The 15,881-nt window shown below is 34.7% G+C and overlaps 4 protein-coding genes across 4 annotated transcripts; 1 reads left to right on the forward strand and 3 right to left on the reverse strand.

Moving 5' to 3' along the window:
• Positions 1–415: 415 nt before the first annotated feature.
• On the reverse strand, positions 416–1,831 carry LOC133336207 (larval cuticle protein A2B-like). The gene is made up of 2 exons (XM_061544491.1): positions 1,809–1,831; positions 416–890 (listed from the first exon to the last, which is right to left on the reverse strand). Exons 1-2 carry the CDS (start codon positions 1,829–1,831, stop codon positions 416–418), a joined length of 498 nt encoding a protein of 165 aa, XP_061400475.1.
• A 2,662-nt stretch (positions 1,832–4,493) lies between these two features.
• On the reverse strand, positions 4,494–5,070 carry LOC133336209 (larval cuticle protein A2B-like). Its single transcript, XM_061544492.1, has 2 exons — positions 5,059–5,070; positions 4,494–5,000 (listed from the first exon to the last, which is right to left on the reverse strand). The coding sequence occupies exons 1-2, from the start codon at positions 5,068–5,070 to the stop codon at positions 4,494–4,496; spliced, it is 519 nt and encodes a 172-aa protein (XP_061400476.1).
• A 3,041-nt stretch (positions 5,071–8,111) lies between these two features.
• LOC133336210 (larval cuticle protein A2B-like) lies at positions 8,112–9,098 on the forward strand. Its single transcript, XM_061544493.1, has 2 exons — positions 8,112–8,123; positions 8,595–9,098. Exons 1-2 carry the CDS (start codon positions 8,112–8,114, stop codon positions 9,096–9,098), a joined length of 516 nt encoding a protein of 171 aa, XP_061400477.1.
• A 2,937-nt stretch (positions 9,099–12,035) lies between these two features.
• LOC133336211 (larval cuticle protein A2B-like) lies at positions 12,036–12,683 on the reverse strand. The gene is made up of 2 exons (XM_061544494.1): positions 12,672–12,683; positions 12,036–12,500 (listed from the first exon to the last, which is right to left on the reverse strand). Exons 1-2 carry the CDS (start codon positions 12,681–12,683, stop codon positions 12,036–12,038), a joined length of 477 nt encoding a protein of 158 aa, XP_061400478.1.
• Between the last annotated feature and the right edge of the window lie 3,198 nt (positions 12,684–15,881).

The raw sequence follows: 15,881 nt of genomic DNA on the forward strand, positions 1-15,881 counted from the left end.
GTAAAAATTTACTTTAAAAATCCACGCCTCTTATAGGCCCTGTAAAAATTTACATTAAAAATCCACGCCTCTTATGGGCCCTGTAAAAATATTCCTTTAAAAATCCACGCCTCTTATAGGCCCTGTAAAAATATTCTTTTAAAAATCCACGCCACCTATAGGCCTTGAAAAATATTCTTTTAAAAATCCAGGCCTCTTGTTCCTTTAAAAATGTGTTCTTGTGGGCCTTAAAACATGTTTTTAAAAATCCACGCCTCATATATACCTTCAAATATATTCTTTTTAGAATTCATGATTGTTGGTATTAGTTTAATTTAAAAAAAAAATATATATTTTTTCAAAATTCAACAATTTATTCTCTATATTAAAAATCAATAAACAAAAACAATGTAAATTATTTTACAAAAATGGCATTCTAATGATGTTGATGATAGGCTTGTGGTACGGGATATTGTTTAATCAAAGTAACGGGAGCTACTTGTTTGACAACAGTTTTGACATGATCCAAAGGATAACGATTTACGACAGCATTGAAACCGCTGTGAGGATCAACGGTGTATTGAACGACACGGCGGAAACCATCAGCATCAATCAATGAATATTCACCACGAACCACATCACCGTCACGTTCTTCCGTTTGGCTATGGACATCCCCGGTATGTTCATCATTCACATCATAGTTGTAGTTATATTGAGGATGGTCATCATAGTGGACATCATGTTTCACCAGAACGGGTTTGGCATGGGCATATGCTACTGGTGCAATCGTTTTCACAACTGCCGTGGGAGCTGGATGATATACTTGAGGTAATGGCAAGACACCAGCACTGGCAACAGCAATAAAGGAGACGATGGTAAGGAACTGTAAGGATAATAAAATACATATTAATCTATGGACTTTAAAATAAATTTTTATATGTGGGATATTTACCTTAAATGCCATTTTGAAATTTTGAATAAGTTGTAGTTCACTAATTTTGTTATTAAACAAATGAGTTGTGGTTTTGTATGCTGGATTTTCAATATTATATTGGTATTTATAGCAATTTGCATTTTTCAATATCACTCTTATTTTTTGTAAGTCGAAAACAAATTTCAAATGATTTATGTATATCGCTTTACACCTGTCACTTTCATTTATTTACTTATTGTTTAACATCTCTTTATAAAATAAATATTTATCTTGAAAAAAAAAAATACTTTCAACTCTTGTTGTTCATTAGCAAAATTTGAATGACCTTCAGTTTTTGTTGAATTAAGTAACATGTCTATCTACCTATCTATTCCCTTATAGACAGGTGGATATTGAAATGACTTAGGTCGCCTTTCTTCGATATATAGAAACAGTATTGAACACTGTTGATTACTGCAGACGCCGAAAAGGCTGAAAACAATGTTTACACACTTATCAGAAACAAATTATTGAATCACAAATATTAATTAGTTACGCCAATGGCAATAAAATGCAGAATTTTGAACGTAAAATTGTCATATTATAAAAATCTGTCAATGTGATATATTACACACTTTCACTTATGTATACACAATATTTTCAACGGTTAAATATTTATATATAAGCTCATATTTTCATGGTTTAATTAAATGCAGCGGTAGGAGGTGTGGGTCTGTTCCCAACTGTGCGTTCATTCAGTAATAAATCAAATCGAAAAGTAAAAGGGCGGTCATGTGATAGCCTACAACTGTGGCTGGACTTTAATTTTTGAAAAGACAATTCTCGTATAGTCGAACGGATCTGTATTCCGAGCCTGGGCAACATTTCCCGATATTTGTACTCTCTTTTTTCTTACCCTGCAATCTTTTTTCGAACCATGTTTTCCCGGAGTAAAATTATACCCCATGATATTCAAATTGAGTTATTTTACAAACCAAAAATCTTGGTTCCTTTCCAAAACAATTATTCTTAATATTTGGTCCCTCCCTCTATGCTACATTTGTGATGTTTGGCTTATAATTTTGAATTTGATATCCGATCAGTGTCATTCAGAAAAAATATATATACGCGATAAAACACAAATTTTGCCATTTTCACAAAAAGTGTGACTCCGTTAAATATTGGTCGATTATTATATTACCCTTCTCCGTGTAAATGTTCGGGTGGCTAAATCGGCCAGAAAATCATATATTTTTATCAACTAGATATAAAGGCATAACAATCAAAAATTATATGGGTCTTCTTTGACCCGAACAGGTTGCAGCATCTCGAAAGATTCATCGGATATCCCACAAAGTGTATATATATATATATATATATATATATATTCTTGATAAGAATAAAATTCTGTGTCGATATCCATCTGTCTGCCTGTCTGTAGCAGGTTTTACAGGTATACATCTGCGCAGAAACCTCACTTTTCAATTTAAAGGCTACAATTTGGGATTGCGGTCATTTGTCATACATCTGTATATTCAACAGATGAATCTTAACAGACGTCGCATTTTTGAAGGATCAGTAAAATGAAATTGGACCTATAAAAATATCTTTCTGCAACATATACAAAATTTTTCATTTGGTCAGAAATAGAGTAGCACCCGGGCACCCGTTGATTATTTAGATACATATCTGATAAACATGAGGAGTTTGGTGCACCATTTACTTCAAATCGGACGAAAATATTTATAAAAGCTATATCGAAATCTATGCCGATTTCATAGCACATTACAGAATATCGGCCACATTTTGAGTTCTTGGTGCATCATTTAAAATCGGGAGAAAATATGTATGGTAGCTCTATCCAAATTTGAAACGATTTCAATAAAACTTTCCACATGCTATTTTATAAAAACTATATAACTTTGGGTCTTTGGTGCACATTTTACTTAAAATCTGCGGAAACTATATATATGAACTATATCAAATTTTGAACCGATTTCAACAAAACTTACCACACATTATCTCATAATAACTTCAATAAGTTAGGCAAAATTTTGTGCCAATCGGACCCACCTGGGGAATTCGGTGCAGCATTTATATCTAACTTATATATCTAACTTAACACATATCAATCTAGACTTCATTCAGTACGCTATAACAAATTTCGTGCAAATCGAAAGATATATAGGGACCCTGGTGCACCATTTACCTAAAATCCGACGAAAATATATATGGGAGCTATATCTAAATCTGAACCGATTTTCACAAAACTTAATACACATCTATGTAGACTTTATTCAGTACGCTGTACCAAATTTCGTGAAAATCCAAAGATATATAGGGACTTTGGTGCACAATTTCCCTTAAATCCGACGAAAATATATAAACCGATTTTTAAGAAGCTTAACACACATCATTCTAGACCCAATTCATTATGCTGTGCCAAATTTCGTGCAAATCGAGAGATATATAGGGACTTTGGGGGCCCAAATCGGGCGAAATTATATATGGGAGCTATATCTAAATCTGAACCGATTTTCACGAAACTTAATACACATCATTATAGACTTAATTCAAAACGCTGTTCCAAATTTCGTGCATATCGAAAAATATTTAGGGAATTTGGTGCACCATTTATCCTAAATCGGACGAAAATATATATCGGAGCTATATCTAAATCTGAACCGATTTTCATGAAACTTAGCACACATCATTCTAGGCTTAATTCAGTACGCTGCGCCAAATTTCGTGCGAATCGAAAGATATTAAGGACTTTGGTGCATCATTTACCTTAAATCGGACGAAAACATATATGGGAGCTATATCTAAATCTGAACAGATTTTTCCCAATTTCAATAAGGTTCGTCATTGGGCCAAATAAATGACGTATGCCAAATTTCATCCAATTCGGATCATAAATGTAACCTGTACTTTGTTTACAATTTAACATGGACTGACATACTTATTGATAATGCATGGTACAATTATAAAAGGTAACAGCAAATCCCAGCTGATTTGATTCCAACGTAATACTAGTGTCAATATGAATTTGACAAATTATGTTTTTAAAAATCACCCAATAGGAAAATTGGGAACGCATACAATTTGAAATTGTCCTTTATTAAATATGCTCCCGTATTCAATTTACTCAATCAGCCTGCTGGGAAAGTTTGAGAAAGCAAATCTTTCTTCATTGAATAACTCGCAATTCCCTGCATTTTCATATGTGTTACACATATAAGTGGCAATTGTTCAATTATAGGAATGACGTGGAAGCGATAGAAATATAAATTTGATAGATTTTCATTCATGTTTTTCAAATTTTATTTTGAGGATTCGAAAATATTTCATTTTCAAAATAAATATAATTTATTTGTTTCTTTACATTTTTCTGTCAAATGACGTTGACACTAGTATAACTTACAAAAACAAATTTCCATGTGGTTGTTGTATCGTTTGTTGTACAACAACACTTGCTGTTACCTTCTATTATTATACCATGTTGATAATGTAGCAAAAGAATTTTTTATAGAAAAAATATAACAATTTATTTTATAACATAAAGAAAATAACAATATTATAACAATGAAAAAATGACATTCTAATGATGTTCATGATAGACTTGTGGTACAGCGTGATATTGCTTAACAATTGTGGAAGTTGGAGCAACATAAGTTACGGGGGTAACTTTCTTAACAATTGTCTTTACCTGGTCCAAGGGGATACGGTTAACGACAGCGTTGAATCCACTATGAGGATCAACGGTATATTGAACAACACGTCTGTAACCGTCAGAATCAATCAATGAATATTCACCACGAACAACATCACCATCACGTTCTTCCGTATGGCTGTGGACATCACCGGTATATTCATCATTCACATCGTAGTTGAAATTATATTGAGGATGATCATCATAGTGGACATCATGTTTCACCACAACGGGCTTGGCATGGGCATAAGCAACGGGAGCAACAGTTTTAACAACGGTTGTGGGAACTGCAACAGGATGATATACTTGGGGAGCTGGTTCAGGATGATGCTGATAATATGATGGTAATACTCCGCCATTGACGGCAGCAGCGAAAAGTGCAAGGATTGTGATGTACTGAAAAAATGAGAAATTATGGAATCAGGAAATATGGATAAATTGCTGGTAAATTTACCTTGAATGGCATTTTTTCTAAATTGGAAAAATATTGTTTTCGAAATGTTATGTGTTATTTAAGAGGTGTTATTGTTTGGTATGTTTGATATCCGCACTGAATTCAGTATTTATAGCTAATTAACATAGAAAGCAAAATAGCAACCGATATAATTTTTATTTCTTATTTGAAGGCTTTCTTTTCATAGTTTGGTGTTGTTGTTTCTACTATTATTAGTAAACAATGCTAATTGTGTTGTGTAGGAGATAAATTGTTTCCATTCATATGTATTTTGAAAGTAATATTGGGCATACACACATACATTTTGAAAATATATGCAAACATTCCTTTAAAGTGTATGATGGATACCACCACAGATAGTATTTCAATATAATAGCCTTCTGCATCCAGGAATATGAAAATATCTCTCGTGACAAAGAGTGGAGCCTGTATCTTAATGACATTGTCCAGGTATATAAAAATATCTCCGCAATGTTCAAAATAGAGCTTTAAAAGTGCACATACATTGATACTACTCCAGCGATATTGGGTATTCAAAATAGGGAATATCGGTCTTCGTTTTGGTATAGACGCCATATATTGATATTCCCATTATTATTCGACATTTTGGTTTTGGGTTTTCATGGAGTGCCGAGTATACTATAGGAGGACATTTTGGTATTTTATAGGAAGACCTTCAAGTATTTTATATGAAGACCTTCTGGTCTTTTATATGCATAAATTCTGGTCTTCTATATGAAGTCCTTCTGGTCTTCTGTATGAAGACCGCATATGAAGACCTTCAAATCTTCTATATGCAATGTTCTATATGAAGACCTTCAGATCTTCTATAAAGGTCTTCTATATGAAGACATGAAGACTTTGGTCTTCTATATGAAGATCTTCTAGTCTTCTATATGAAGACCTTCTGGTCTTCTATATGAAGATCTTCTGATCTTCTATATGAAGATCTTCTGATCTTCTATATGAAGACCTTCTGGTCTTCTATATAGAGACCCTCTGGTCTACTATATGAAAACTTTCTGGTCTTCAATATGAAGACTTCTGGTCTTCAATATGAAGAATCTGGTCTTCAATATGAAGAATTTATGGTCTTCAATATGAAGTGTCTTCTATATGAAGACCTTTGGGTTTTATATGAAGACCTTTAAGTCTTCTATATGAAGACCTTTAAGTCTTCTATATGAAGACGTCTTCTATATGAAGACTTCTGGTCTTATATGAAGAATTGCTGGTCTTCAATATGAAGAATTTCTGGTCTTCAATATGAAGATGAATGAAGACTTCTGGTCTTCTATATGAAAAACTTCTGGTCTTCTATATGAAGACCTGCTGGTCTTCTATATGAAGATCTGCTGGTCTTCTATATGAAGACCACCCGATATTCTATATGAATACTTTCTGGTCTACCTATATGAAGACTTTCGGGTCTACCTATATGAAGACCTTCTGGCCTTCTATAAAAATTATATATATAAGACCTTCTGATCTGTCGGTCTTCTATATATGAAAACCTTCTGGCCTTCTATTTGAAAATCTCCTGGCCTTCTACAAAAAAACTTCTATAAGAAAATCTTTTGGCCTTCTACAAGAAAACCGTCTTCAACAATTATCAATAACGATTCGCGGTTCGTTTTAGCTCCCATATAAGGGTATCATCCCACTATCGATATTTTAAAAGTTTAATCTCATTTTTTTCTGAAAATAGTCTTTATAAGTCGAATTTGTGACTACTCCCCATATAAAGGTCTCTCCTCATTTTCGGGTTTTAGGTTTATTTATCCGCATTTGCCGTCTGGAGTGGCTGTAATTTGGTGTTTGCGAAAAATATATTTTTCGATGATTATCCTTGTTGGTCCATCTAATTTATAGTTTTTTTTGTCGTTGTATAAATTTTGAATATCTATACGAAGAATTTGCAAACCCTCAGCCATTGATTTGAAACATATATGCCATACACTGGTTTAAACAATCTCTTCATGTATAAAAGGGTCGCCAGTAAAAAAAAAATGATCCGAACTTTAACCTATGTCGAATTTTTCCATCTGGGGTTTTCATAAACTCACCAAGGCCTTCCATTCTCAATAGGCATTTTCCACCACTCCAACAACCCCTATTTTGTCTCACAGAGTTTTCTCCAAATATGTTATTTACCCACTAAGAACGCGCATGTAAAAATGCTGCTACAATGATCGGAAGATACGTTTGAGGCTATCTAAATATTTTAAATGGAATGGGAAGGAGCTTATGAACATTAATTTTTTGACAGAAAAATTTCCCCTACTATGAACACGGAATGACAATTTAAGGTCATTTCACATGGATTCTGAGACCAGGATCAAATGCGTTGGGACAATTACATGGAAGCCAGAGGCTTCTCTCAAGTATATTCGTATGAATACAAAACCCGGTTTTAATACCTAATGTTAGAAATTTAATGACATGCTGTACCTTAGAAATAGCTAATCTCGTAAGAACTCTAATTGATTTTTAATGTTTCTTAAAGGCAACAGAAGGCCTAGCAAAAACCCTTTATCATTAATATTTTCCAAGACATTTGGGAAAAAAAATCGAATTCTGAACCACAGTGCGATGATAAGGCAATGAGTTTACATTAACATTTTTATTGGAAGACCCACAATTCGGCCCAAATTGATTATTTTAGTCGAATTAATTTGGCAGGAATTGTGCATTCAAATATTTAAATTGGTCATAATATTGTACCACATATTTGAAATACTTTGAATTTGTTTAATCAATAATAATAATTATATCAGATTCCTTTCAAAACACTTTCGAATTTTCGATTGAAAATAAATACTTTTTGACACCTACAAAGAAATACATCATATGTTTATAGCGCAGCAAAACCAACAACAGCCGCCATAAAAACCTATTGTTTTAAAATGTAACAATTGCAATTTAGCTTTCTTTAATATTTAACTCAAGCATATAAAAACAAAGTGGCGTTTGGATATCAAACCATAACGAGACACAGCGTCACACAAATAACACAATTAATTTTGTATACAATATTTTACAAATTTGAAAAAATGGCATTCAAGGTATGTAACATAAGATTTAACAATTTAAAAAATATTAGAGGTTAACAACAAAATCAGTACAGTCCTTCTAATTATTCCAGATTACCTTCACGGTGGGTTGTGTTGTGATTTTTCGAAAACACACATTATGTTTTCAGTCCATTTACCATTTTAATCTGATCATCACCGAAAATTGTAGGCGTTGTTCTTGACCATAACTGGAACTTCATGAAAAATTTCAAAGCCATCAGCGCGATATTTCTCCCTCTAATGTGGTAATGGGTTACTAAATAATATCTGAGTACAGGTACTTACCTGTAAATATTTAAATCCCACATACGACAATATATTTGGTATCAATTTAAAGGCACTTTTGGCTGTTGCCGTCAATGCTGGAGTATTGCCATCATATTATCAGCATCATCCTGAACCAGCTCCCCAAGTTTATCATCCTGTTGCAGTACCCACCACCGTCATGTCAATAATTTTTAGTACCTCACAATCCTTGCACTTTTGGCTGTTGCCGTCAATGCTGGAGTATTACCATCATATTATCATCATCCTGAACCAGCTCCCCAAGTTTATCATCCTGTTGCAGTACCCACCACCGTCGTTAAAACTGTTACCCCCGTAAATTATGCCCATACTAAGCCCGCTGTTGTGAAACATGATGTCCACTATGATGATCATCCTCAATATAATTTCAACTATGATGTGAATGATGAACATACCGGTGATGTCCATAGTCAAACGGAAGAACGTGATGGTGATGTTGTTCGTGGTGAATATTCATTGATTGATGCCGATGGTTACAGACGTGTTGTTCAATATACTGTTGATCCTCATAGTGGATTCAATGCTGTCGTTAACCGCATTCCCTTGGATCAAGTAAAGACAATTGTTAAGAAAGTTACCCCCGTAACATATGTTGCTCCAACACCCACAATTGTTAAGCAATATCACGCTGTACCACAAGTCTATCATGAACATCATTAGAATGTCATTTATTTCATTGTTATAATATTGTTATTTGTTTTTCTATGTTATAAAATAAATTTGCAAAATATTTGAAAAAAGAGGATATATTAATTATGGGGGTCTTCTTAAAGGAAAGCTCTCGGTTTTAAATAAGGACATTTTTTGTCTTCCATAAAAACGAATAATTTTTGGTGCTATCTAAGAAAAGTGTATTATCTTATATTAAAGGCATTTTACAATATGATCTTTTATAAGCAGACATTCTGGTATTCTATAAAAATATCTTCCACAATCTGGTCTGCTTTAAGATAGTCTTCAGGTCTTCCATTAGGAGTCCTTCCAAAAACCGGTCTTCTTCAAGAAGACCTTCGAAAATCTGGTCTTCTGAAAGAATATTTTCTGGCCTTCAAGAAAGATGCCTTTTGATGTTCTACAAGATGAACTTCTGGTGATCTACAAGAAGGTCTTGTATTATCCAACTGGAAGAACTTTGGGACTTCTATTATTATTATAAATACCTTCTGGTCTTCTATATGAACCCTTCTGGACTTCTATATGAAAACCAACTGGACTACTATATGACAACCTACTAGTCTACTATACAAAAGCTTCCTGCTCATCTATATGAAACCTTCTGCTCCTGTATATGAAGAAATTCCGGTTTTCTATACGAAGACATTCTGCTCCTCTATACGAAGACCTGCTGTTCCTCTATATGAAGACCTTCTGGTCTTCTATATGAAGACCTTCTCGTCTTCAATATGAAGACCCACTGTTCTTCTAAACGAAGACCTTCTTGTCGTCTATATGAGGATCACGTGGTCTTCAATACGAAGACCTTCTGGTCTTACATACGAAGACTTTCTGGTCTGGCATAGAAGACCTTGTGGACTGCTATAAGAAGACCTTCTGGTCTTCCATAGGATGACCTTCTGGTCTTCTATAGGATGACCTTCTGGTCTTCTATAGGAAAACCTTCTGGTCTTCTATAGGAAGACCTTCTGGTCTTCTGTAGGAAGACTTCCTGGTCTTTTATAGGAAGACTTTGTTGTCTTCTATAAGAAGATTTTGTGGTCTTCTATAAGAAGACCTTCTGGTCCTCTTTAAGAAGAACTGCTGGTCTCCTATAAGAAGACCTGCTGGTCTTCTATAACAAGACCTAATAGCCTTCTATAATAAGAATTACTGATTACTGGTCTTCTATAAGAAGACCTTCTGGTCTTCTATAAGAAGACCTTCTGGTCTTCTATAAGAAGACCTTCTGGTCTTCTATAAGAAGACCTTCTGGTCTTCTATAAGAATACCTTCTGGTCTTCTATAAGAAGACCTTCTGGTCTTCTATAGGGAAACTTTCTGGTCTTCTATAAGAAGACATTGTGCTCTTCTATAAGAAGAGTTTCTGGTGTGCTATAAGAAGACCTTCTGGTCTTCCATAGGAGGACATACTAGTCTTCCATAGGAAGACCTTCCCTGGTCTTCTATAAGAAGACTTTGTGGTCTTCTGTAAGAAGTCCTTCTGGTCTTCTATAGGAAGACCTTCTGGTCTTCTATAAGAAGACTTTCTGGTCTTCTACAATAAGACCATCTATATGAAGGCCTTCTGGTCTTCTCTTTTAGCGTCTTTGTAAGCTTCAGAGCCAGGTGTCTACAATCACCTACTTCTAATGCAGGCTTTCATAGTGTGTAACAGCGTTTAGGTCCTCATGCAGTTTCCTAAGAGTGTGTCTGTTGCAGTTCCCTATGCGTGTGTCTCTTGCTTTTATTTTTAATCGTAATTCTCCTTTTTTCAAAACAGGGGGCATGCATTCTGAACTTACCATCCTTTAACGAACCAGCACCCTCCTGATGACTCCGATTACCGATGGGCTGGGCAAAGTGTATAATTTGATATAGTTTGATTATTATCGTTATCTATCGAATCGCTCTTGTGTTCTTCTTAGAATTTTCGAATTACTCAGTGGCTTCACTATATTTCTTGGTGCTTGTCAGATTTATTGGCCGCTTTCAATGGATTACTGAAAGTTTTCCGTTGAAGTTTGCTCGTCGCGCAGGTTTTCAGGAACTAATGATTATCTTCTTGATGCTTGTCAGATTTATTGGCCTCTTTAAATGGATTCCTGAAAGTTTTCCGTTGAAGTTTGCTCGTCGCACTTGATTTCAGGAACTAATGATTTTCTTCTCTTCCGACAAAGTGGAAGGAAGGGACATCCGTTTATTATATATTTCTGTTGCTCGGATCCAGTACAGGTCTTTGATATTTAATTAAAAGGGAGCGAAGTTCCCCTCTGTCAGAATCATATATGTACCTCTCCCAACATCAAGTGATCCAAGACCTTGCTAAGAGCATGACTTATTTCTCGTATTGTTCAGTTGATCTTTTTTTAGAATACATTGACCTCTTCCTTCAATATCGATTTATGCGCTGAATTTTGAGCTGATATTTTACTTCCACGGGGGTCCTCAAACTCACATTCTTGTCACAGTACCCTCAACTACAGATGCATATGTCCAGTAAGATGGTAGTTGTTTACGATTGCTGTATAACGACGCACAGCAACTCGAAAGTAGATCAACGATACCTACCTGCATTGGTCCTGCAACGTAAGTTTATAGATATCCGTAGATCTAAAGAGCTCCAGGCTCTCTCCTTGTTGTAGTACACAGTGGTTGGTCACGATCGCTGTATGATGGGAGAAATTAACTCTAGAGCACATATTTATTTTTTCTATTCTCTAAAGTCAAAAGCTTTGGGCACAGTTTCTGGTCCCAAAAGATGAATGTCCAGTTTGGCCTTCACTTTCTTTCTATTTTTACTTACCAATAACAAAACCGTTTGACCAATTTTCCTCATGAAATATATTGCAATATAATTTCTAAATAATTTATTTATCACATTCAAATTTGCTTAAGAAAAATCATCGTATCCATAATTAAGTTTTTGAGATCTTTACCATCCTACAAATGTCTGACATAGGCAGCTGGAGCTACATAAGGGGCAGCAAGAACAGGGGCTGGAGCGGCAGCAACAACTGGAGCGGCCTTTACGACTGGGGCAGGGGCAGCAGCAACAACTGGAGTAGCCTTTACGACAGGAGCAGCAGCAACAACGGGAGCGGCAACAGCAATGGGTTCACGACGAACAACAGCATTGAAGCCATTAATGGGGTCAGCAGTGTAGGTAACGGTACGTTTCAAGCCATCAGCATCGACCAAAGTGTATTCACCACGAACAACATCACCATCACGTTCCTCCACATGGCCCTTGGAATCACCCGAGAGACCATCTTGTACATTATAGCCGAATTTGTATTGGGGATGGGGATCGTATTCCTCAAGTTCGACAGCCTTGGCCAAAACGGGACCAGCTGGAACAACAACAGCGGCACTGGCGGCAGCAACGAAGGCGAGAACAATTACAAACTGTGTACGATAAAAGAAAGTAACACAAAGTAGTTTAGTACATTTTACACACTTCACATGGGATTTTGATTATTATTTTAAGGCTTTTTCATTTTAATATCACATTTTTGATATATTTCACTTTTTTATTTTTTTCATTTGTTTTTGTATTTTTTTTCTTTTTCAACTAACCTTGAAGACCATTTTTTGTTTGTTCGTTTGTATGTTTTTAAGCCACTTATTTGTTCTTAACACTTTGTGTCTTAAACACTGAATGTGTCTTGCCACCGAGTATTAGCCACAATTTATACTTGGCGTTGTTATATCGTCTTTGAATCATCTTCATTGATATGCAGTTATTGTCTTCTATTCTTTTCAGAGTTTTTGGTTATTATTAATATTCTATACACGACTGGACATGGCAACATTGCACTCCTACATTCATATATCCATCATATAATTTCATAACAGCATTATTTTTTGGCCAATGGTGTTAGTAGATAAGAATACATTTTGCTGACTTGTTTTCAATACAAATCAGAATTGGATTAATTGTCTCCAATAGGATGTGTGTGCGAACATATGTATGCATACAATATTATGTTAATTATTTTAGAAAATTCAAAATTTGAATGCAATGGACCGTATTTATAATTAAGGGTTAAATTTTTGATCGGCAAATCTGTTGTATTTTTACAATTTTGGAACCGTTATTCCGAATAGTTCTCTGTTAATGGTGGTCGTTATATTTATGTTTGACTGTATATGGTCCACGAATATATACCAAATATTTGCATAAATTCCCACTTAAGTTTACTCTTAATATTCTGTCAATGTATAACATCTTATGGCAAATTGCTTTGAAATATCACATAAATCTCGTATAAAACACATAAAGAATTCGTCTATTCAATTTTTTTGCATTCAATAATGTTTCAAAGAATTTCAGTAAGTTGTAATGACTCATAAGCAATGAATTATACAATAAGAATGACTCGAAGAGCAATGCAAAATTTTCACGACACTAAAATATGACCCATGAAAAGGGAACATTAAACACCTCCTTAGGTTCGAACTTAAAAGATGATGCTAACTTATATTCTGATCTGCCTCGTGAAAATATAGTGAGCGAGGATGAAATAGCTTTGGAATGTGGAACAAGAAATCAGAATTGGACGGGACTTTTATTACAAAAAAATCTAAAAAATCGATTATACTGCAGAAATGTAATCTCAAAAATTACACACTATATTTCATATATATATGAAGCTATAGAGGTATATGCCAAAATGCAAAACCGCCACATCTCCGAACCTTCTTGGGGTTTTCATATACTCACCAAGGAATTCGTCCTCAATAGAAATTATCCACCTCAGCTCATGACATCGATCGATCTCACAGTGATATCGAAACATTTCTGCATACGGATTTTTCATCATTCAATAACTTTGAATGCCAAATTAATGTCAATTGATGAGATACAATTAAAGCCTTCAGAATATAGAACCAGTACGGAAAGTTTCTTTGGTGTACCATTTGTATGAAATCGAATAAAATTATGAATAGGAGCTATATATACACATGGACCTAATTGGGCAACCGTTGCATACACCATTTGTTATTTGTTATCACTCTATATTCAATTTAATACCCTCTGCTAAAGCTCGTGTAAATCCAACAAATATCCGGAGCACCATTTACTTAAAATCGAACGAAAATATATATAAGATCTATACCAAAATCTGAACCGATTTCAACTAACCTTATCACACGTAATTTTTTCTCAATTGCATTTACTATGCAAAATTTTGTCCCAACCGGACAGGTATTGGGACAAAAAATCAGACGAAACTATATATGAGAGCAATATCTAAATCTGAACAAAACTTCGCAGACATCAATCTGGACCTAATTCAGTACTCTGTGCAAAATTTTGTCTCAATCGGACACATATTGGCAGTTTGATGCATCATTCACAAAAAATCGGGCGAAACTTTATATGGGAGCTATATCTAAATCTAAACTGATTTTAACAAAACTTCGTAGATATCAGTCTGGACCTAATTCAGTACTCTGTGCTAAATTTTGTCACTATCGGACAAATATTGGGAGTTTGGTGCATCATTCACATAAAATGGGACGAAACTATATATGGGAGCTATATCTAAATCTGATTTTCTCCAATTTCGTCCTATATCTAAATCTGAACCGATTTTCTCCAATTTCGTCCTTGGGCCAAATAAGTGAACTGTGCTAAGATTCATCCAAATCGGATCATAAATGCGACCTGTACTTTGTTCACAAAAATACATGGACGGACGGACAGACGGACATGCGTAAATCGACTCAGAAAGTGATTCTATGCATATTCTCAAAAGGAACCATGGGTCTATCTCGATTCCTTTTGCCTGTTACGAACATATGCACAAAGACATAATACCTTGTACCACATTGTGGTGAAGGGTATAAAAATATACAGATATACAGATGCCCTATCATAAAATTTGGACCGTAATTTATAATTTGCCATACTAAACCGATGTAGCAATTCATATATAAAATTTCAAAATATTACGGGCTCTGTAGTGGGTTAAACAGGCGGACACGGCAAAATCGACATAGAATGTTATTCTGAAGGGTATTAAACATGGACGTATGGACATTGATAAATGTCATTACGGAAGGATTTTACCATTTAAACCCCTACCCTGATATGGAGTTATTCCAAAATTTAAACAATATCATTTAAACAATTTCGTCATGTGGCATACCTAGATATTGACAGAAATACATTTTAATGAACATTTCATATTGTACATTTCATTAATATCAAGACAATTTTTATACTTCTTCCTATTTCATCACTAATTGCACTCACTTTTCATCTCTCTCTCTCTCTTTCTCACTCTCTCTTTTGACATAAAAAAGTTTCCTCCCGAGAAAAAATATCCACCACCCATTATTGTTCGGCTTTTTTTGTTTTGGTATCGTCCTCTGTCTCTCCTTTCATTTGGTGGTTATTAGTTTTGCAATCGTTTGTTTGTCTACGGTTTCTCTTGTTTACAATCGCAGTCTGTCCACTCACTCTGTTGTGCTAGTTTTCCGTTCCACTGCGTCTTTATTTAAGACAATGTTACCGTTATAAAATTCGCATATGTAGTTTCCAAACTATTTCAATATAAATGCGGATTTCGATAAGACCCACCGCCGTACAGCCCTTACAGGACACCAGGTAACTTATTTTAATTCCCGCTACTCGAGAATTTATGTTTATTGAGGTGGGCCTGTAATAAAAAAGTGTTACAATATGAATGCTAATTTTCAGTCGCTATTTGTAATACGATTATTCTATAAAATCTACTAACCAAAGTTTCTGAAGTGGTACCCAAAATATGAACTTCC

Source organism: Musca vetustissima, unplaced genomic scaffold (genome assembly GCF_032173495.1).
Source record: "Musca vetustissima isolate MV318-11 ecotype Yass unplaced genomic scaffold, APGP_CSIRO_Mvet_v1 utg45963, whole genome shotgun sequence".
Taxonomy (NCBI): domain Eukaryota; kingdom Metazoa; phylum Arthropoda; class Insecta; order Diptera; family Muscidae; genus Musca; species Musca vetustissima.